This window comes from Penicillium malachiteum, assembly GCF_028827825.1.
Source record: "Penicillium malachiteum strain IBT 17515 chromosome Unknown utg000004l:1.0-4883003.0:1.0-4884900.0, whole genome shotgun sequence".
Taxonomy (NCBI): Eukaryota; Fungi; Ascomycota; class Eurotiomycetes; order Eurotiales; family Aspergillaceae; genus Penicillium; species Penicillium malachiteum.
Genome location: NW_026643097.1, coordinates 2,575,699 through 2,596,932, shown reverse-complemented (window position 1 = coordinate 2,596,932; position 21,234 = coordinate 2,575,699). Strand labels below are relative to the sequence as shown.

The following is a 21,234-nucleotide window of genomic DNA, read 5'->3' as shown; positions in this document are numbered from 1 at the left end:
ATCGCAGGCTGTGAAAACGGAATTAAAGCTTCATTATGGCATATTGACCTAGATGACTTCCATCTCCTCATTCTCTGACGCCTCATCCCAGTCAAGGTCAGCTATGGCTGCTTCAGCCTTCTCTTGAACCTAGTTCTAGATTAGGATTACCGATAAACAGACTGAGGAACTTCCACTGTGGTTATCTCACCTCTTTGAGTCCACTCAATTCCTCAACATATCCCCGCTCATTTAAGGCTCTTCGCACAAAGCCCCAGCCTTCTTCCTTGTACGCAATCGTCACTTTTTCTGAGCAAGCACTACAGCAAGAGTAGCTCTTTCCAGTAACTGTGATATTCTCATAGGTGGAGAGGAACCCTCTGATCTGATGGGGTACCAACCCGAGAGGGTGATCACCGGGCTCGTCATTTCGGCTCATGGGCGCCGGCGCATTAACACCTTGCGGGTGCTGCAAGATGGAGACCATGAGTTCTACCAAAAGAGCAGATGCAATAGGAGCGACTCCAGGCCGAGTAACAGTACATTGTTGGTCAAGGGTTTGATCCTTGATAGACTATCGGGTGGTCAGCTATACAATCTTTGAATCTCCGGAAGGATGCTCACGTTTGCTGGCGCCACAACGTCATTGCAGAAGTAGCACCCAAGATCAGTTGGTGGATCTGAGACAATTTCACCACCATGTCGCATCACAACAAAAGAGTCAAAGCCCAAGGCTGCATTCATGACAATTTTTCCTGCTGCCTTTCCCATGACTGTCGGTAACCAGCGTGATTCTCGAGTGTCCATGAGAAGGAAGACGGCATCATGCTCATCAATGAGAGCCTTGAGGGTCTCGAAATCTCGCCGTGTCGTATTTTCATCAACGATTGGGTGACCAGCCATGGGGACAGAAATAGTATGGCCTGCGGTCTCCACCCCGGGGTAGATCTCAGTCAAGGCCTGCGATGCACGAGTAGCTTTGGACACTCCACCATTCAGGCAATCTGTAAATGTAAATAATGGCTGCCTGACGGGGTTAGAGAACGAAACTGTGCCCTTGTCGACAAATGTGATTTTTTTAACCCCCCAGCCCTAACTTCGTGTAAGTTTGGTTTCTTTGCCCCAACGCACGATCATTTCATGAGACACCTACCAATAAATTCCGAGCGACATAACTCCCTAAAGTGCCTGCTCCTAGTAGGAGACATTTGGTGTTCTTGATCTTCTCCAGATTCAACGACGGGCTTATCCGCCATTTCATGAGTTTGAGATTGAGATCGACGGACTGGTCTGCGAGTCTGATAAGGAAATGCAATATTAGTCACCGTGCCTCCAGCTCGACAGATAGAAAGTTAGCCGTACCTGACAGGATCCATGTACTCGGTCAAATTAACAATCCGCCCGGCCAACTTCTGAGCTGGATTGCGCTCCCAGCCTGTTATTTTGGGTGGCTGGTTTTCGGGTAATTTCTCTGCGATCGAATCCAACTTTGGCTTAGACTCCAGTCGAAGAATTACACTGCGAGCCTGATCACGTTTAGATTGAACATCGCGATACCTCAAAATTTGTACTTTATTAAGCTTCCATCGTTGCTTAATTAGTACTAGGAGGTTCCGCAACATCCAACCCGGAGCAGTATCGTAGTTGGACGGATCTGCGAAGCACACATAGCGATCCTTAAGGGCAGCACCAGTGAAGAAGCCATTTTCATATTCTGATAAAGCTGCAACCTGCCAGGTGCTCTGCGTTGTTGAACCCGAGGACCTTTTTTGCTTTCGAGCCAAAAAGAATCCCCGTTGACGATCATCTACACCGTAGCTCCAGGTCTGAACGGCTTCTACAAGAGCGGTGCTTTCATCAGATGATAAATGTTCTCCGGGTGTTGCAGCTGCATCGTTCTGGCTGGAACTCGATTCAGGTTCGGTGGATAATATCCACGACGGATCCGAATGTAGGGCGGGAAAGGCAAACCAGTAGTAGAACTTGTATTTTTTCAAGTCCGCGAACGATAGAATGATGAATGAAGAAAGTAGAGAGGGGCAGGAATAAATTGTTCCATCGTTAATGGCTTCCCAAACCTAACGAGTGTCAATCAGTCAATATCAGTATCTCAGGTGGGCAAGGTATTGTCGTACGGTTTTCCCAGACTTTAGAATCATTTGGGACTTATCCACGTTACGATACTCCTCGATCGTGTTGAAATTCTTAATTATGCCCTCCCCTCGGTATAACCCGCCAGGTGCCCTGATCTTCAAATTAGTGCTGACAAAAAAAAACATGTTTCCGGTCACTCGGGAGATTCATACTCAACGTTCGTCAAAGCATTTCCATGTATTTGCATTCGACATGAGTTATTTTCTGGGTCTGTGGAACGGATTTCATAGAGCCCCAATACGGGGCGAGCCGAGTCATCAAGCTTATCATGGTTGATCTTGTGTGAGGCCAGAGCTGTATAGAATGGCAACTCGATATCAGAGGCAAATGGAGTGTATTGCATTTTGATCCTAGATCATTCCGTTCCTCTGCAGGACTTTGGTAGGTTTGATCTCTTATATTAAATAGATCTGAGACTTGGAGTAGATTCAATAGAGTGTATAGAAGTGAAAGTGGGGAGTGAGGGGGAGTTAGTACCTAGGTAAAGCGGGGGGTGATGTAATCGCTTCTTATTGTCACTGGGCACACAACACGCGAACCATTTAATCCGCGTGCCCAAGACGCGTGACTATTTATATAATTTTTTTTTCAACTCTCTCTCTCTCTCTCTTGTTTTCTTTCCCTCGACTGTACTTTGGAGTATTCCGATCAAAAAACAAAAACGACGGAAAACAAATTACCATTTACGGAGAGAAAAAATCAAAATCAGTCTCGTGAAACCAGAGGAATCTGATCGTTTCCATTCAAACATGCTCATCGGTTTATGCGGAGGTCAGCAGGATATTAACTCCGCCTCTTATTAACTCAAATATTGACTATGATTACCAAGGCATCTGTGCGGGTAAGCATACGATAGCCGAGTATCTGATTCAACACCAAGGATTCCAGCTCTTAGAGCTGGCGGAAAAGCCTCCCCACCATTTCGCCGAAGACTCAGATGATGACCCACGACTCCACGCATCAGAAATTAAGAAGAATGGGGATTCCAAGTCGGAATTCGTCTTTCAAACCGCCGATGCTCTGTTGGATTTCGTGACCAAGAGGTGGCAGGAACATTGGGTGACCACAGATATCGCGGATGGCACAACTTTAGACCGATTTCTTTTGCGACCCTTTTTCCTTCTCGTCAGTGTAGATGCTCCAGTCAGTCTTCGTTGGAAACGGTTTTCCGATCGGTGGGTGGCCCTATTATACATATAAGGGTGATTCCGACTGATGTTTTGTGTTCTCCTAGATGCTGGAGAAGACAACTTGATCCTCCAGACCTTGAGAAATTTGTTCTGTGGAATGATCGTCATCTCTATCAGAAGGATATTGGGCGTGTCTATCTCACAGATAAAGCCCAAGTGCGCCTCTTCAACTCATCGTCATCTGTAGATGAACTTCATAATTCTCTTAAGGCTCTTGATCTTGCGGATGAGCAACGGCTGCGACCAAACTGGGACCAATACTTCATGCAGCTTGCATCGCTTGCGGCGCAAAGAAGTAATTGCATGAAACGACGAGTTGGTTGTGTTCTAGTTAGAGAACGTCGAGTTATTAGTACTGGTTATAACGGAACACCCCGACATCTCGCAAATTGCAACGAAGGTGGATGTATGGAAAATTCAACAATATCCTGGATGTATTAGGTCGCTAACTTTCTTTCTTTCTCAAGGTCCTCGCTGCAACCGCGGAGATGGTGGTGGAGTTGGACTGTCCACCTGTCTATGTCTCCACGCCGAAGAAAACGCCCTCCTGGAAGCCGGCCGAGAGCGTATTAGAGAAGGGGCAATTCTCTACTGTGATACGTAAGTCCTTGGGTACTGGCTTTAAACGAGTTCGAGTTGATTTGTGACTTCGTTTTAGGTGTCCATGCTTGACCTGCACCGTCAAAATTGCCCAAGTCGGTATTTCGGAAGTTGTGTACTCGCAAGGATACAACATGGACAAAGATGTGCGTATAGGATCGCCTGTTCAATCTACTAGATCTTTACTAATGACCCTTGTCCAGAGCGCTGCTATTCTTGAGTCTGCAGGTGTACGCTTACGTCAATTCAGCCCGGTAAGAGTCCCTACTTACATCATATGTCTCCCCGCGTAAATGCCTGCCCAGGTGCTTGATCTGCAGTTTTATTGCTAACATTTGTACATTTGGAAACCGAGCAGCCCTCTAATGGACTCATCTATTTACAAGAGTCTGACGAATCGGTCACCAATCCATGACCAAAGTTCATATATTCTGACATGAATGCATGATCATATCTTTTATACTTTTATAACATCTATTCAACATTTGAAGTCCTAGCATATAAGCGATAGCATGGGGAGAGATCAGATAGAAAGGAGCTGATGAATAGAGGCAATTGACTATTAACATTTCAAGTTTACAACATTGTATGCCAAGTATTGTTGAATCAAAATATTCGTAGAGGCATCATCGACAAAGAACTACCCAGTACTTCATACATAGTATAACTTCAACTTCTCGTATGATAGAAGTTCTAGGACACTTGCCCAGGTAGCCCTGGGAAAGTAAACAGCCGCTTGCGGGATCAGTCATTCTGCCAGGCAGAAAAAAAAAAGACCAATGACTCAGCGGGTCAATTTTGGAGGGGCTCGATGACTCCGTCCCCTCTTCTTCTGCTGTTTACCAATTGCTATTCATTTGGTAGAAATTCTTCGCCATGCCCACCGTTCACCTTTTAGATTACGTTGCGGGCAACATCCGCTCACTGGTTAACGCGATTAACCAAGTTGGTTATGAGGTGGAATGGGTCAAGTCCCCCGAGGATGTCAAGAATGCGGATGTGCGTTAGTAGAAGGCTTGTCGGTCTTGGTGCGATTTACTAATGTGACTCTCTTCTTGGAACAGAAATTGATTCTCCCCGGTGTCGGTCACTTCGGTCACTGTCTCTCACAACTTGAAAAGGGCGGCTTTTTGGGTCCAATCCGGGAACATATTAGCGCGGGCAAGCCGTTCATGGGTATCTGCGTTGGTCTACAGGCACTTTTCCAGGGATCTGAAGAAGACCCCAATGTTCCAGGGCTGGGTGTGATTCCTGTTTACATTCAAAAATTTGATGATTCGACGAAGAGTGTCCCACACATTGGATGGAACTCTGCATTGAATACCGGAGATGCGAAAGAGCAGAGCTTTTATGGCCTGAGGCCGTCAAGCAAGTACTATTATGTGCACTCTTACGCAGCTCTTTACGAGCCCGGTGTTCTCGAGAAGGACGGTTGGTCCGTTGCCACGGCTACCTATGGTGAACAAGAATTCATTGGCGCGATTAGCCGTGGAAACATCTTTGGTGCTCAATTCCACCCCGAAAAGAGTGGCGTCGCGGGATTACGAGCAATTCGCGCCTTCTTGACTGGGGATCAGTTCCAGACTCTCCCTCAGGAATTGCTTGCTGCTAAGAAGGACGGTTTGACTCGACGAGTTATTGCTTGTCTGGATGTGCGAACAAACGATTCCGGTGATCTTGTTGTCACAAAAGGAGACCAATATGATGTACGTGAAAAGAGTGGAGTGGATGCAGGTGGCCAGGTCCGAAATTTGGGTAAGCCTGTCGATATGGCCAAGAAGTACTATGAACAAGGCTCAGATGAGGTCACATTCTTGAACATTACTTCCTTCCGAAACTGCCCACTCGCGGACACACCCATGCTCGAAATCTTGCGGCGGACATCAGAAACAGTTTTTGTTCCATTGACTATTGGTGGTGGAATCAAAGATGCCGTGGACACCGACGGCACTCACGTCCCTGCGCTAGACGTGGCCACAATGTATTTCAAGTCCGGCGCTGACAAGGTCAGCATTGGTTCTGACGCTGTCTTCGCTGCTGAGGACTATTACCAAGCTGGCAAGAAGTTGAGTGGCACCACTGCCATTGAAACTATCTCTCAAGCCTATGGAAAGCAGGCCGTTGTGGTCAGCGTGGATCCCAAGCGTGTCTATATAGACCGCCCTGAGGACACTCACCACCACACATTGAAAACCGCATACCCTAATGCTGCTGGCCAATCCTACTGCTGGTACCAATGCACTGTCAAGGGTGGCCGAGAAACTCGTGACATCGATGTCCGACAATTGGTGCAGGCTGTTGAGGCCATGGGCGCTGGAGAGATTCTGCTGAACTGCATCGATAAGGATGGCAGCAACAGTGGATTTGACCTGGAGCTTATCAATGATGTGAAGGCCTCTATCAAGATTCCAGTGATTGCTTCCAGTGGAGCTGGAAACCCTGGTCATTTCGCAGAGGTCTTCAACAAGACCTCTACGGATGCTGCCCTGGGAGCTGGCATGGTAAGTTCAAATTTATATCGAGCCCAAGACATAATTTATGGTTACTAATAATTGTGTAGTTCCACCGTGGAGAATACACCGTGAGCGAGGTCAAGGACTACTTGCAAAATGACGGATTCCTGGTCCGACAATTTGAGGCTGAGATCTAGTGATTCAAAGGGTAACTTAACATCGCACATAGAATCAATTGAATATATCCCATTTTTAGCATTTGAAATTTTCACCACGTAATTGCTTGTTTTTTCTTTTTCTATCGCTGAATATTTGAGTATCTTTCTTGCTCTCCAGGGCTACCTAGTGTATAGGTATAGGTATATTGTAACTACAGAGTATACAACACTGGGCAGGAGATGATCTGTTGCCTGTTTTGGACAGTGCCCCTCACCTGATGACATAACATTAGGCGGTATGAAAGGCGGTAAAGGGAGCGGTGTCATCTGACTTTTCCGCGTTCGCCACCAACTTCACTTCATCCTTTCCTTCTTAACATCCTCCTTCACCCCCCACGCCGGCGAAACGCTTCACTCCCCAACCTCGAAACATACCACCCCTTCAGTATACATCTTCTCATTCCCTAGGAACACTCGACATATCATCGTATTACTAAGAAACTGGCGGTTTTGGGTCTGGTCTGTTCTGTCCTGGCATGGTCTATTCCTGATTGCAGCGACACCAAGCACTTCACTCAAGGTTCTGGCCCGAATTGGTCTGACTCCAGGTTGACGGAGGTGGCTCCATTCAAGCAGCAGCGACATTTTCTATTTTCGACAATTGTATTCCTCAGTTGCTCTTTGTATGCAGTGTGCTCTCTCACTCATCCTTCAAGAGACAGATTCCTTTGACAATTCATCATTTTTTTGTTCTTCGATCGATAGACTCAGTATTGATCGTGGATTCCTCCCTAAATCTACTGACCTGATATTTGGATTATTTCTTTGCGCTTGCTCTTCACTTGGGTTCCTATCTGTACCCACCTGAGTTACAACCTTTCTATTCTCACCTCTCAGCCTCTCTTGTCTTTTCCCCATATCATTCTGTATTCCCCTCGCGGTTTTCCAGCCCATTAAGCTCGTGGTCTAATTCACCCGAGGTCCAAATTTCTCTCTTTTCTCTTTCTTCTCGGTTGCACACCCACAGAAATCAATACAATGTCATCGTCTGTTCATTTCAAATTCAAGTCCCAGAAAGAACCTTCACGGGTCACCTTCGATGGCACTGGTATTTCTGTCTTCGAGCTCAAGCGAGAAATCATCAGCCAGAGTAGATTGGGCGATGGGACTGACTTTGAACTATCCATCTCCAATGAGGACACCAAAGAAGGTTGGTCACACAGCCTAGTTCAACTTGCAGTTCCTCTCTAACCAATCCGCAGAATACGATGATGATACTACCATCATTCCTCGATCTACCTCAGTAATCGCTCGTCGATTACCTGCTGCCCGGCCCGGAAAAGGTGGCGCCGCTCGTTACGTCTCCGGAAAGATGCCCGTGAACGCTCGTAATGCATCTCGGACCGAACCATCTACCACCCGACCCGCCCCCGGAGGCCAGTCCGTGAACAATAATGTGCTGGAGCTTACCAATGCACAAACGGAGGAGGAGAAGATCAACGCTCTATTCAACTTGCAGGCCAGTCAATGGAAGGAACAGCAGCAAGAAATGGCCAAGTAAGTCTGAGGTTTCCCAGCATCTATGAAGAAAGGTGGAGATAAGAATACTAACTGTAATTTGCAGTGCAACCCCGGTCCCATTTGGCCGTGGTCGAGGAAAGCCAGTTAATGTTCCCGATCACCCACCGCCTCCTGGGTACCTGTGCTACAGGTGTAGAGAGAAAGGTATGTTTCATGTTTCCCCACGACTCCGGTTCCGCATTTGAATGAATTAGTAACTAACATTTGGTTTTTCTTTCAGGTCACTGGATTCAAGCCTGTCCGACGAATAATGACCCGAAATTCGATGGCAAATACCGGGTGAAACGATCGACCGGAATCCCGCGATCGCTCCAAACGAAGGTTGAGAAGCCAGAATCCCTTGCGCCTGATGGTACCAACGATGACTCGAGGAATACGGGGGTCATGGTGAATGCGGATGGTGATTTCGTCATTGCAAAGCCGGATAAAGCAGCCTGGGAATTGTACCAAGAAAAGCTGAAAGCTTCAGCTGCAGCCGCAGCTGAAGCAGCAGCCGTAGAGGAGAGCAAGGCCCTGCAGGCTCGGGGTCTGGAATGCCCAATTGACAAGAGGATGTTCTTAGAGCCAACACAAACTCCATGCTGTCACAGAACATATTGCAATGACTGTATCTCAAATGCTTTGATTGAAAGTGACTTTGTCTGCCCTGGGTGTGCTACCGAGGGAGTTTTACTTGATAATCTCATTCCAGATGATACGGCTGTTTCCAAGATCAAAGTCTATGAGGCAGAAAAGATGGAAGCCAAAAAGGAAAAGGAGAAACAAGTGCCGATTCCGGATGATTCTGCGGTTAATGGAACTCCTGCAAGTGACTCGATCCAAGACTCTGGCCCCAAAGAACAGGTCCCATCCCATCATCCCGAGGCCGAGATCACAACAAACCAGTCAAAGAAGAGACCGGCTGAAAGTGATCCTACAGAAGGATCCGACAGCTCCAACCCCGGCAGTGCTGCAAAGAAGCAAAAAGGAGAAGACTCACCAAATCAATCTATCTCTAAACCCAACCCCATTCCCATTCCCAATTCTGTGGCCCCGGAGGCTGCGAATACGAACGCCAACGGCAATGGGAATGGAAATCCAGCGTCTATGAATCCACAGATGCCGTTCAATGGGTTGAATGGAATGCCTCCTTTTGCCGACCCTAATTTTAACAGGGATGCAATGGGTTTCATGAATCCGATGGCCATGCCAAATGGCTTCCCCAATGCCATGGGACCTGGATGGAACCCAATGAATATGCCCTTCAACCCTATGCAAGCAGGCATGTTCGGTGACCAAGCTAATGGATTCCCTAACATGTTCAATGGTGATCCATCCATGATGTTCCCGATGCCCCAGATGCCTGGATCTATGCATAACCCTAGCTTCCAAGGTCCGGGAATGAACAACTTTTCCAACCAACAGAGAACAGTATTCAGTGGTCCATATTCCCGCGAAGAAGACTCACCGTATTTTCGTCAGCCAGTGAATCCTCAACGACATCAGGCGAGGAATCGAAGGGTGCGACCAAGTGATTACCGCGAACTTTGATAAAAAAAAATACATTCAAATTTTGGCGTTACAATCCTTGACGTGCGCTTTGTACAGACGGTGGTTTCTTCTTTTTCTCTTTTTCTCTTTTTTTCTTATTTTCTTTTCGAGCGACTCTTGTGCTCTCCGTTTCTCTTCTTCTTTTCTTTCTCTTTTTCTCTTCTGCATATGAAGCCTTAACTTCTGGTTATTTACGCATCCCTTGGTGGGAGGATTGCATCTTTCTTCTATTTTCATGTCATGTATTTATAGCCTAGTTCTCTATACCAAAATCCAACCATTATTATCAAGTTTCGCCTTCTCTTGCTCTAGATATTATTATTCCAAGGTTACTATGAATGTAAGGTATACATGTACATGCATGTATCACGTGATTTCCGCCACTTGCCGCCCCAGGTTTTCCACACCGCGATTCATCATCCTCTCACTGATCAAACGTCTTCCTCAATCAGCTCGCTCCTACCCCTATGTTCAACTCCTTACCATACGCTTCCTCAATACGATTTCATCGGAATCAATCAGAACTCAATCATCATGGCGAAATACCTCAATAATCACAGTAGTAATTGCAATCAAATGATGCAGTTGCAAAATCAAGAGTCTACTGTCCTCGCCAGTTGCTACTCGGTTGAGTCATCCACCACCAAGGTTCAGGGCTTCCACTACTGCAGTACCCTGGGTTCCGGTATGTTATAGCATATACTCGCCCAATCTAGGGTTTTCATCGTAATATCCCTTTTAACATCCTCCCAGGAGCACAGTGGTATCCCTGAGGTCCCCTCAGGGTCTAAATCAAGCATGCGAAGTCCTCCCCTCGATATTTCCAGCAGTATTGAACGAAACTGGGCTGGGAATACCTGGCCTGAGTACAAGGGGGGGCGACGCACACCATTCCGGAAGAGTGTGAGAGACTCTTCTGTGACAAACTGTTCACGACATTCCTTGGTGAGGGGAATGACATGAGACAGGAGTCACTTGGAGTGGGTGCGTTTCAAAATATCCAACCAAATCATATCGGGCTCATGCATGATCGAATCCGACGATGGATTGAAGTGTGGGATTACACCAGCGATGCTATTTTCCGTGGATTTGTGGCAGATGTAGATGGGGAGCAAACGCTCTTTGTCTTTCTCGAGGATGGGGCACTTGGTCATGGCTTGAAGTCTGGGTATGTTAATCACTTTATTAAGGGAAAAGGTCTCAACATGACTAATTTTTTTTATATTTATTTTTCAAATAGACTGATTGCGCTCTTCGAGCTTGCTGGAATCGATGCCTTTGATTGTTCGCAGATTGTTGCTTGTGTCAAGCGCTCACAACAGACAAACGAAATGGAGCTCGTCAGAAGCCTTGGCTGGTGCGGGTTCAGTTTGACTACCTTAAAACCATGGGTAACGTGCAGTGATCCAGGTTCTGTCATCAGCTCCAAATGGCTTTTCCTAGTCGCCGAAGTCTAGTTACACCGAGATGGATCTGATTGACTTCAGAATCCTCCAGTGGCTCTGAGATGGAACTGTTCTTTTAACCTTTTCTTTCTCTCCCCTCATTTTTTATTCATTCTGCTGGGATCAGTGCGCTCCGTCGTACTATCATGACATGATGGTTTTCTTATTTTTATTTTTTATTTTTTTTGTCGTTCTGAGCTGGTCTGTCTTTTCACCTTCTATTATTATTCCTAATTGCTTGACTCGAGCGACTCGTTTCTAGTTTTACGGAGTAATTGTTCAGCAATTTTTCCCCCTTTATTATAATTCTTTATTGTTCACAAGACCAGAATTATCACTGTTATTCATAAGACTCCTTTTCTACTCTCTTGTAGTATTGTACCACTAGCATATTCACCGTCTTCAATATACTCCGAGATCAACTCTATAATATTGGAATTACATAAGATCAGGTGCTCAAATGTAACTAACGTAGCTCCCGGTTGACCTGGCCACCCGGTTGATCTGGCCACCCCAAAACACATACAAAATATTGGATATTGATTCCTCTATATCTCAACCACCAGAGATTTATTTCTATTAAAGCATTAGCATCTACAATTCCCAGGCTGTATAAAGAGCACATCTAGATTTTAGACCTTTCAGAGTATTATTTCAATGCTTTACCATAAAATACAGCGTAATTTTGACGTTTTAGATTTGAACGTATATATCTCTACTAATTCTTGAAGGAATTTCCCTAGACTACACCAGTATGTTAGAAACGATAACTTTACTCTAAACATGCAATATTTTATCTTAAATAAATATATTTGTTGAGATATGAAGTTATGATTTATCGCATTTTGTATGTGTTTTGGGGTGGCCAGATCAACCGGGAGCTACGTTAACTAGTTATTACGATCATTGATAAGATAAGCTTGCGCAATGACCTCAGCACCTAAGCACCTGGGCACCTGGGCACCTTTCAAATGATAGTCCTTGCATGAATGAGATTCCAAGATTTCAGTACCTTATTCATTATGCTCCCCTCAAATCTCCCCCCTAGCGCTATATATGACATACGTGCACATTATCTGGCAACGTGCAATATGCCAAAAGACAAGATCAGGCCCTCCCCATTTCCCCGATTTCTTCTCCCTTCATTTCCTAAGAGACGAGATGTGGGGACCGAACCAAGCTCCCCAGACCCCACTTCAAGTTCAAAGTACCTCGACGGTCATATATCTTATCTCCAGTGCACAGGATGCGCCGCACATCTCTGCCTGACATCCCAAATCATCAGTAAAGGCTTCACAGGCCGACATGGACGCGCATATCTTGTATCCGCCGACTCGGGAACCGCAGTATCTATTAGTGCCTCGTCATCTCCTAAAACATCCCTACCTAATACCATCTTACACCACCCAGTTCCCCGGCAACTAGTCACGGGAGCCCATACGGTTAGTGATATCAGTTGTGAGATCTGCGGAGCTGTATTGGGATGGAAATATGTTGCTGCGGAAGAAGAATCTCAACGATATAAAGTGGGCAAGTTTATTCTGGAGACGAAGAGGATCGCTACATCGTCGTGCTGGGAGTCCCCGCCGGATCTTAACTTGCCGGGTTCGAGTTCTGGAAAGACTCAAGGAAGAGTGGACGAGGCAGATCCTCCAGAGTTGGAATTTGATAGTCAAGATGAAGACGAGTGCGAAGACCTCTTTGCGGGAATTTGGAGTCCTGGGCTGGCCACGAGACGCAGAAATCGGAAGTTGATTGAACGACGATCGAACATGTTTGGACTATCTTGAAGTCGGAGAAGCTATAGCTATTTCTATATGAATTTGCTTCAAAGGAGGACGATGTTTATTTACTTCCAGGCTTCCCAGGTTGGCGCGCGATACCCATTTATAATCAATAATGTCTTTACGTAGTAGTACATGCAGATGTGGTTTACTTAAATTCTGATCAATTGAGCATCTTCCACTATACATCAAGTGTCGCCTTAACCACAAAATAGATATTCCAAACCAGCCTGAAGACTGATAAACGCCGCAGAAACAAAAGGAAATCATTCAAATTCGCATTTAGGCAGTGGAGGGAGCGTCATCCACACGAGCACGTTTTGAGTCATTCTCTGAAGGATCGTCTTCAGCTGGGCGCTTCGATACTGGAGCGGCTTGGCTGGCAGGCTTTCGTCGGACCAGAGATGAGAGATCGTTCGCTTCATTACTAGCAGCATCAAGTCGAGCCTTCTGGTCAGCAGGAGACTGTCCGACGATCTGGCCAAGAATGCCCTTCAGGAAGGCCTCATTGTCCTGGTTACTCTCCTCGACCGTTGCGGGAGAGCGGCGGAGATCGACCAACTATGATAAATGTGAGCAGACATGACAGGAGTAATTAAGACAGATACTGAATTCACTCACTCTTTGCTCCATCTCAACAATGATCTCCTTAACATTGGCAATCTTTCTCTTCGAAGCAGTCATTTTGTCTTCGTCCATGTCCTTGTTGGTCTCCAGCTTTTTCTCTTCCTGAGTAAGTCGAACTTTACAGCTCTCAATAGCACGCTCCATCTGAGTCGCAGCCTCCTTTCGCATTTCCTCGTCCACTGTCTTCTCCTTTTCAGTCTCATCCTCCTCACCTTCTTGTGGAACCGATGCAAATTCGAGGGCAAGAGAAAGTTTGTAATGGCACTCGGCAACGGAGGGGTCCTCGAACGGGAACAGTGAATATCGCAGATCGAGGGCAGTTCGTAGATCAGTAACCGCATCACTAAATCTCTCCGCTTCCAAAGAAATCTCAGCCTGCAGATCATAGGTATCGGCAAGTCGCTCCTTGATATGTTTCAAATCCTCCGGTAGATCAGCCGATTTGCCCTTTGCGCTACTGCTTTCCTCCGCTGCCTCAAGTTTCTTCAGGTAAAGCACGCGCGCCAAATCCAGAACCTCGAAAGCATTAGCGAAATCGTCTTCTTCTTCCTCATCGCCCTCCTCCTGGTTCTCATCCTCATCTTCCTCGTCCGAGTCAACAAAGTTCTCGTCACCGGTAAATTGGAAAAGTGCCTTGGGTGGAGTGGATTCCGACTTGTCGCTCTTGCCCAGTGAAGACGTAGAGGGTTTGGCCATCGCATTTGACATAGCATCCTGGATCAGACTCTCGCCAGTGCCAGCGGAACCAGCAGACTTAGCGCTTGAAGAGGGCTTGCTTGGTTCAGCTTGGGGCTCTCCGGCGACCTTGGATCCCAGCACATCACTCTTGCTCACAGCGACATTGTAAAGCGACTTTCCGTAGGCGTAAAGAAGATCCGCATTCTCGGGTGACATTTCGCCATTGATCTCAGACTGCAACTCAGTTGCTTGAGAGTAGAGCTCTGATGCGGAGTTGTAATCTTTGGTCGCATCCTTCGCAGCAGCTTGTTCGAGCAGGTCTTTCAACTCGGCGCGTTGCTTCTCAAGTACCTCGGAGGGTTGCACAGTAGGATTCGATTGGTCGTCAGACATTGTGAAGGGTATGGATGAGGAGCCTGTATGAGTAAGAGGACTGTAGTATGTTAAGTGAGTGAAAGGGAGAAGAGAAAAGTAAAGAGACCAGGCGATAAGCGATAACGGATAAGAGCGCGACTCGCGTTCCGTGTCAACGCGTCTCTCTACTCCTTACTCTCACTTCAAGAGTTTACTGGGTATGAGACTGGGCAAAAACAGCTTAATTGACTAGAGCTGTCACATTGAAAAATACTGGGATCCATCTATACTTGATATCCTCACTGCCGATTTCCCCTACCCTGCGTCCTGATCATCTCCGAGAAGAGAGAGAGAAAAAAGTCCCTAAACGCCGCCACCATGAATCCCTCGTCTACTCCACGACACCCTGATCGCTTCAAGCTTGGAGCTGGTGATTCAATCCCATCGTCCTCGCCCGCATTTGGGACTCCAGCTCGACCATTTCGAATGCAAAAGACCTCAGCTCCACCTACCAAGGCATCTATATTACCGATTCTGCTTCCTCCATCTACACTTCGCCCAGTAGCTTTCCGAACATTCACCCGAAAGCACAATCTGACAATTTCATCTTCGGCACTGCAAACATTGGCAGTCTTCGTGGGAAAGAACTGTGGCTCAGGATGGCGCGAAGAAGGACTTGCGGAGAGAGTCTTGGATGAGGTAGCCAAGAGCTGGAAAAGAGCCGGCGGAAATGTGATCGTGGAAGAAGGGAAAGGTGCTTCTCTCAAGTCTATTCTACAAACTATTGAGGGGAGTATGAGTGGAGGCAGGGTTGTCGCAGGGAAAGCAAATCCCCAAGACGCTTCTGTAAGGTCACTAAGCGCTGGCTTGGATGCCGGACGGAGTGAAACTAGCAGTGATGGAACAAGAGCAGGTGGTGCAGAGGAAGACGAATCTAAACTTCCCCTACATCCACGACATTGGCTTAAGGTCATCGAGGCTTTTGACCTTCCTCGGTTGACGTATAACGTTGACAAGAAATACTTCGAGGCTATCAAGTCCAAACCTACTCTATTCCCATCCCCTGCGCACAAAACCTCTCTTTTCCGAGATCGTTACAACCTAGTCTACCAGAGACTGCTTCGTAACGAGTCATTTCAAAGTTCCTTGAGCTTTTCAGGCATTCCTTCTCTGCAACGATCATCGTCAAACCTGGCAGCCCAGCAATCCTACAAATTAACACCAATTGCAAATCTGCTGGGTCGAAATGGAAGCTCGCATCTTTTGCTGGGACTATTATCTATTTCTCCTACTGGTGATCTGACCCTTGTGGACTTGACAGGTAGCGTGGTTCTAGATCTGAGTCATGCTCGCATGATCCCAGAGGATGGTGCGTGGTTCGCACCTGGTATGATAGTGCTTGTTGATGGAATCTACGAAGAAGAAGAGATGGTCAAGGGATCTGTACTTGGAGGAAACTCTGGAGTTGGTGGTACAATTGGTGGGCACTTTGTCGGTGTATCGATATGTGGCCCCCCTTGTGAACGCAGAGATATCTCACTAGGAACAAGCAGTCGTCAAGGTACTGGCGAAGTGAGCTCCAGTGGTGGATTTGGATGGGTTGATTTCATGGGAGTTGGGAGTGAGCGTGCGCAGGGTGCTCGGATGAGGAGAATCCAAGAAAAATCCCTAAGAGGTGAACCAGAGGCGATGGAAGCACCGCCTCGATTGAAGATGGTTGTGATGAGCGAGGTCAACCTCGATAATATGAAAACTTCCGACGCACTTCGAAAAGTTTTCAGCATCTACAATGACCTAGCACTCGTGGATCGACCTCAAACCTTTGTGTTGGTTGGCAATTTTGTGCAAAAACCGATCATCAATGGTGGTGGTCGAGCTGGGAGTATCGAATACAAAGAGCATTTCGACTCCCTAGCAGTTGTCCTATCCGAGTTTCCAGCACTGTTGCAACATTCGACCTTTGTATTCATCCCTGGGGACAATGACCCCTGGGCGTCTGCATTCTCAGCAGGTGCTGCCTCAACTATACCGCGACAGCCGATTCCGGAGCTATTCACATCACGAATCAAGCGCGCATTCGCAACCGCGAATTCAGAACTCGATCGATCTCAGACCTCCGAACCCGCGGGAGAAGCTCTCTGGACCTCGAACCCAGCACGTCTTTCTTGGTTTGGATCTGTGCATGAGATTGCCATTTTCCGTGATGACATTTCAGGCAGGTTGCGTCGTACAGCGATTGATATGCATAAAGAAGCGGAAGATGATGCCACCATGCACGAAACGCTAGACAGCGCAACAAGTGATGCCGTTTCGGTAGCCCCAGCGATGGCTGATCAAGCAAATAAGACCAAGAGCGATATCATATCGTCCGGTGCATCCGCAGCCCGGAAATTGGTGAAGACCATCCTAGATCAAGGAACCCTTTCGCCATTTCCATTGCCCGTGCGGCCAGTCTTGTGGGACCATGCTTCTGCAGTCCAGTTGTATCCATTACCCACAGCCCTGGTTCTGGCTGATTCGGAGGTCGCACCTTTCTGTATGACCTACGAGGGATGTCATGTCATGAACCCTGGACGTTTCCTGCCGGAGGGTACTTCACCAACGGTGAGATGGATTGAATATGATGTGTTCCGCAGCCGAGGAAAGGTCAAGGAGGAGCGGTATTAATCTAAAATAACATTGACGTGGCCCTCGAGATTCTGAAAATATAAATCAATTTACACTGTTGTTCATGGCGGACTTCAATTTATCATCCACTGGCCGTTTACATAATTTTCAATATATGTGCATGAAGGCCACGGTTTTGTTCTATAGTCTCATCTAAGTCCCAGTTTTAGTACCCTCGAGATTCATATGTAAGTAGAAGATGTATTTTACTAGGACCTCGGAACTGTCCTAGTCACTCTATACCAGCACCAGAATGACTGGGGTACTGCTAAGAAGTAAGCCATGGTTACATGTAGAAAGCATAGATGGACATGTCACATTGGAAGTCTAAAAGTAGGAGTACATTCCAGAGAGAAAAAAAAATAATATCTCTTGTGGATTAGGAAGGCGAGGCTCTCTCAGAGAGCAAATTAGTCAATCGTGATCACATCGGCGTGCCTGTGGACATCTTTTTTCGGAAGCGAGGCAGCTTCTACCTTAGTAGGTCTGTTCGCACTGCTTGCTTGTGCACCTTGTACAGATGCAAGAGGTTGCTGCCCTTTATTCTCGGGCTCTTGTTTCTCAGGTTCTGGAGGACAAGAGCCTAGACACGAATGAAGCTCAGAAAGAAGATTGCCGATTTTTTCAAGGGAAGAGATAGCACCGTCACCAAGTCCCTGCCAACCGTCACCTTTGGAGTTGTAGATTTTTTCTCCAACGGCGATTGAAGACTGACTCGGTTCAGAGGAGGCTGATCGATTTGAGTCATCCAGCAGCCACACCATGCGGCTTTGGCGCCGCCGGCAAGACAGCTGGAATCGAGAATTCAGCCGAGGATAATGGAACTGGAAAATTGTTGGACTGCGTGCAGTTACATGCACAATCGAGGATTCTGTCGGGGCAGACTTGGTGATTTGATCCAAGCACTGCAGGAGGGGAAAAGTGTCGTGCATAAACCCGAGCATTGAATCCACGCCTGTTTCCGTGAAATTGTTGTTCAGGGCCACGGTGAGTGGTTGCTGGATACGACGATGGGGGCTGGGACTGTCAAAGCTGATCTTGAGCTGCAAGCGGAATAATGGATCAGCGCTGGACAGGACGTGGGATACGTCAATGTCATCGGATAGAGAAGGACCCGACACATTGATGTCAAATCGGCCAGTAAACTGTCTATTGGGCCCATAGGAAAATGCAAGATGTGAAAGAGACAAGGACAGCGGCTCCATTCCTTTTTCAATCAAGGACTGAAGAATTGATAAAACGCAATCAAATCGTTGCAGGCGTTCAAATAAGCCCACAATGACGGAGTGACCAGCTGGGGCAAGTAAACGGAGGGCAAACCCGCAATTATGCTCTTGAATCAGTAGCGAAGCGTCCAACTTAGATACCAGAGGAAGCAAAGACTTGATACGAAACCGAGGGGTGCCATATGCCATAAGCGCAACAGACCGGGTTAGATGATCAATCCCGTGGAATGAAAGACGTATGGTATCTGTGAGATAGGATATTCGTTCAAGTCCGACGGGGATTGCTAGTCGAAGAGCCGGGGGAAGTGCAGATGGGTCGTAACGAAGAAACAGGTTCGGCACCTGAAAGTCAGATCCCAACTGCAGCTCTTCCAACGAAGGGAAAAGGTGTGCGTTTGGTAGTCCTGCCAAGAATCGAGCATTGGAATAAATCGCTAACATTCCAGTTAGGCCATGTAGAAGCTCTGCACAGCTTGAATAGTCGGATCGACGTTGTGCGGGCATAAGGGTAGTGCTGACAAGATGGGCAGGCGAGTTGTGAGATTCCGCAGATCGAGTTTTAATCAACCACCAACTGTCACCATCCATACTACTCGTTGCGGCAGCGACCCAGCGATGATCCCAAAGACAATGGGTGAAGAAGACGGAGCGCACAGTGTTTGCGGGAAACAATCGACGAATATCGAGTCCCAAACCTCTCTGGCCATCATTCTCGAGACCAAGGGCTTTGATACCGAATTCAACTTCCTCGACCGCAATTGAGCATCGAACACGGGTTACTCGTGCCAAGACCTCCTCAATCGCCGATCGGTTCGAGGCTCGTTCGGGTTCAGGACGCTCCAATATGTTTGGCATACCCGAAAGAGTGATTGAACCGGACAACGGTTCAATTGAAACCCGAAGAGAGCGAGAAGGCGTCATTTGGACATCAAGGAAGCAGTCGCCAGGTTCCGTAGGGGATAAATGTGCCTTCAATGACAGCACGTGGTTGGAGAAAAGAAGATTTTTGTTGAGGGAAGTATAGGCATTGTGAAGTAGATGCGATGTGTGCACAGCAATGACACTTCGTAAGAGGCTTTCCATACAGAGCTTGTTAGGATCGAATTCAATGTCACTGCTGTTTGCTTTTTGACCATCCCGCATCCAGCGTAGACCTATTCGCGATACCCCGGTAGTGTTTTGATGGGTTTTGTTAACGGCTTGGCCTCGTTGGACACCAATTTCTAGCCAGCTTTTCGGCCCTGCCCTAGCTGTCCAGTATTGAATAACCAGCGTTCGATGAAGGAATTCAATTCGCAATGAATCCGACCATAGAGCTCGTGCAAGATCCATGGCTTGCTTGAAGAGTGTGTTAATCTTGTTGGTCAAGACCAATCCATGAAGGAAATCAAAGCACCCATTTAGACCGCCGCTATGCAATACTCCGTTGACTTTGGAATCAACTTCGTCGAATATCCTGCCTTTCGGAATTGGAGATGACGGTGAGAAGAGAAAACGGATATCCACGAAGAAAAACTGCGAAGTATTGGCCTCTTCTGCAACTGCAAGGTCAAGTTCAAACTCTCCGGGAACGGTGAATGTGACACGGCCGTCATGAACGCGATAATTTCGTAGTGAATGGGGGACCTGGTCGTGTAGTGCAAGCCGGACACTAATGATGCGATTGATCTTGTGTAGCTTTTTTAGGGTTGCCCGCGCAGTCAAGGGCTTCGGAGGTTTGTAGCCAAGCTGGGGAAAGAAATAGGTTAGAACCATCTTGCTCAATTACCAGACGTATTATCAGAGCTCACCTGTGGAAGATTTGCTACCTTGCCTTTGGCAAGAACCTCCAAAGCCGTTTTGAGATCTGGATTGGCCACCTGCGCTCGAACCAGATCTCGTTTCACTTCACCAACATATTGAAGCGCCGAGCTGTATGATTGATGTCGAGTGCGAATAAATCCTTGGATATCGATAAGCCGGCTAACTTCGGCAGCCTGACGGCTCCATTGTGAGAGAACCAAGAGCTTAATGAATTCCGTTCTTCTAGCATGGGCAAACTCCAGAATCCGAGATTTCTTGTGCAGATTGTCTGGTGATTGGTTTCCCACATGCTTTCCATTTGAAGCATGGGCCGATGTATCAGACGGCACATTGATCGCAGCCAGCTCTGTCACCAACTCAGAGAGCTCAACCCAGCATTGTTGAACTGATCGGTTGATAAGTGTGCCGAATGGGAAAAATCCTTCGGTGATATGGGGTAGTTCAAAAGGTGTCGTTACGGAGAGCTCTATGCCTTGAACTGGTTTTTTTCCTTGGCTCCAAGAGCTGATATCTCTTCCTGTACCATTCACATGGACCGGCCCGTTCATGGACGCAGTAGATTTGTCACGGCTCGATGCACCGTTGGCCGCCTCATTCGGACCTGCTTGTCGCAAGGGCCCATCAACGCCAGCATGTTCCATGATGACACCGGGCATGTCTTGAACAAATAGAGTCACTGGGAAGTGCTATTTTCTCTATTAGCCTTCCCCTCCCGGCCCTCTGCGCGGCAAAGAGCAAGCGAAATAGCTCAATCACCTGTCTGAGCGCAATCAGCAGCAGCTTAGGTCGGAAGGGAAGCTGAAAGTAAGAGCCTGGCGAGAGTTAAGTTCTCAGCCCAGTGCCATGCGTATCACTGGCCGTCCAAAACAATAGCCTCGATCATAATCAAGGGAGCTGGGCACCAAATCAACGTTTGAACTTGGGACACGGAAAGACTGTCTGAATGGATCGGTCGAGCGCGAGGGAGATCGAGGATCTTAGAAGAGGAATGTTGTAAAGTTGGTT

General features: G+C 47.2%; 7 protein-coding genes across 7 annotated transcripts; 4 read left to right on the top strand and 3 right to left on the bottom strand.

Moving 5' to 3' along the window:
• Positions 1-48: 48 nt before the first annotated feature.
• N7483_009077 (putative autophagy ubiquitin-activating enzyme ApgG) lies at positions 49-2,476 on the bottom strand (the record flags this gene model as incomplete). The annotated part of the gene is made up of 7 exons (XM_057092504.1): positions 49-129; positions 191-553; positions 604-1,071; positions 1,133-1,277; positions 1,342-2,057; positions 2,115-2,223; positions 2,286-2,476. The coding sequence occupies 7 exons, from the start codon at positions 2,474-2,476 to the stop codon at positions 49-51; spliced, it is 2,073 nt and encodes a 690-aa protein (XP_056943678.1).
• A 406-nt stretch (positions 2,477-2,882) lies between these two features.
• On the top strand, positions 2,883-6,573 carry N7483_009076 (histidine biosynthesis bifunctional protein hisB; the record flags this gene model as incomplete). Its single annotated transcript, XM_057092503.1, has 10 exons — positions 2,883-2,904; positions 2,963-3,308; positions 3,368-3,729; positions 3,791-3,923; positions 3,982-4,069; positions 4,127-4,202; positions 4,244-4,323; positions 4,788-4,922; positions 4,988-6,424; positions 6,484-6,573. 10 exons carry the CDS (start codon positions 2,883-2,885, stop codon positions 6,571-6,573), a joined length of 2,769 nt encoding a protein of 922 aa, XP_056943677.1.
• A 999-nt stretch (positions 6,574-7,572) lies between these two features.
• N7483_009075 (cleavage polyadenylation factor subunit MPE1) lies at positions 7,573-9,645 on the top strand (the record flags this gene model as incomplete). Its single annotated transcript, XM_057092502.1, has 4 exons — positions 7,573-7,744; positions 7,797-8,091; positions 8,159-8,259; positions 8,336-9,645. 4 exons carry the CDS (start codon positions 7,573-7,575, stop codon positions 9,643-9,645), a joined length of 1,878 nt encoding a protein of 625 aa, XP_056943676.1.
• A 2,536-nt stretch (positions 9,646-12,181) lies between these two features.
• On the top strand, positions 12,182-12,880 carry N7483_009074 (yippee/mis18 family protein; the record flags this gene model as incomplete). Its single annotated transcript, XM_057092501.1, has 1 exon — positions 12,182-12,880. The coding sequence occupies one exon, from the start codon at positions 12,182-12,184 to the stop codon at positions 12,878-12,880; it is 699 nt and encodes a 232-aa protein (XP_056943675.1).
• A 276-nt stretch (positions 12,881-13,156) lies between these two features.
• N7483_009073 (SHNi-TPR domain-containing protein) lies at positions 13,157-14,572 on the bottom strand (the record flags this gene model as incomplete). The annotated part of the gene is made up of 2 exons (XM_057092500.1): positions 13,157-13,435; positions 13,496-14,572. The coding sequence occupies 2 exons, from the start codon at positions 14,570-14,572 to the stop codon at positions 13,157-13,159; spliced, it is 1,356 nt and encodes a 451-aa protein (XP_056943674.1).
• Positions 14,573-14,911: 339 nt separating this feature from the next.
• N7483_009072 (DNA polymerase epsilon noncatalytic subunit) lies at positions 14,912-17,200 on the top strand (the record flags this gene model as incomplete). The annotated part of the gene is made up of 1 exon (XM_057092499.1): positions 14,912-17,200. One exon carries the CDS (start codon positions 14,912-14,914, stop codon positions 17,198-17,200), a length of 2,289 nt encoding a protein of 762 aa, XP_056943673.1.
• Positions 17,201-17,610: 410 nt separating this feature from the next.
• N7483_009071 (mediator of RNA polymerase II transcription subunit 14) lies at positions 17,611-20,885 on the bottom strand (the record flags this gene model as incomplete). The annotated part of the gene is made up of 2 exons (XM_057092498.1): positions 17,611-20,154; positions 20,217-20,885. The coding sequence occupies 2 exons, from the start codon at positions 20,883-20,885 to the stop codon at positions 17,611-17,613; spliced, it is 3,213 nt and encodes a 1,070-aa protein (XP_056943672.1).
• Between the last annotated feature and the right edge of the window lie 349 nt (positions 20,886-21,234).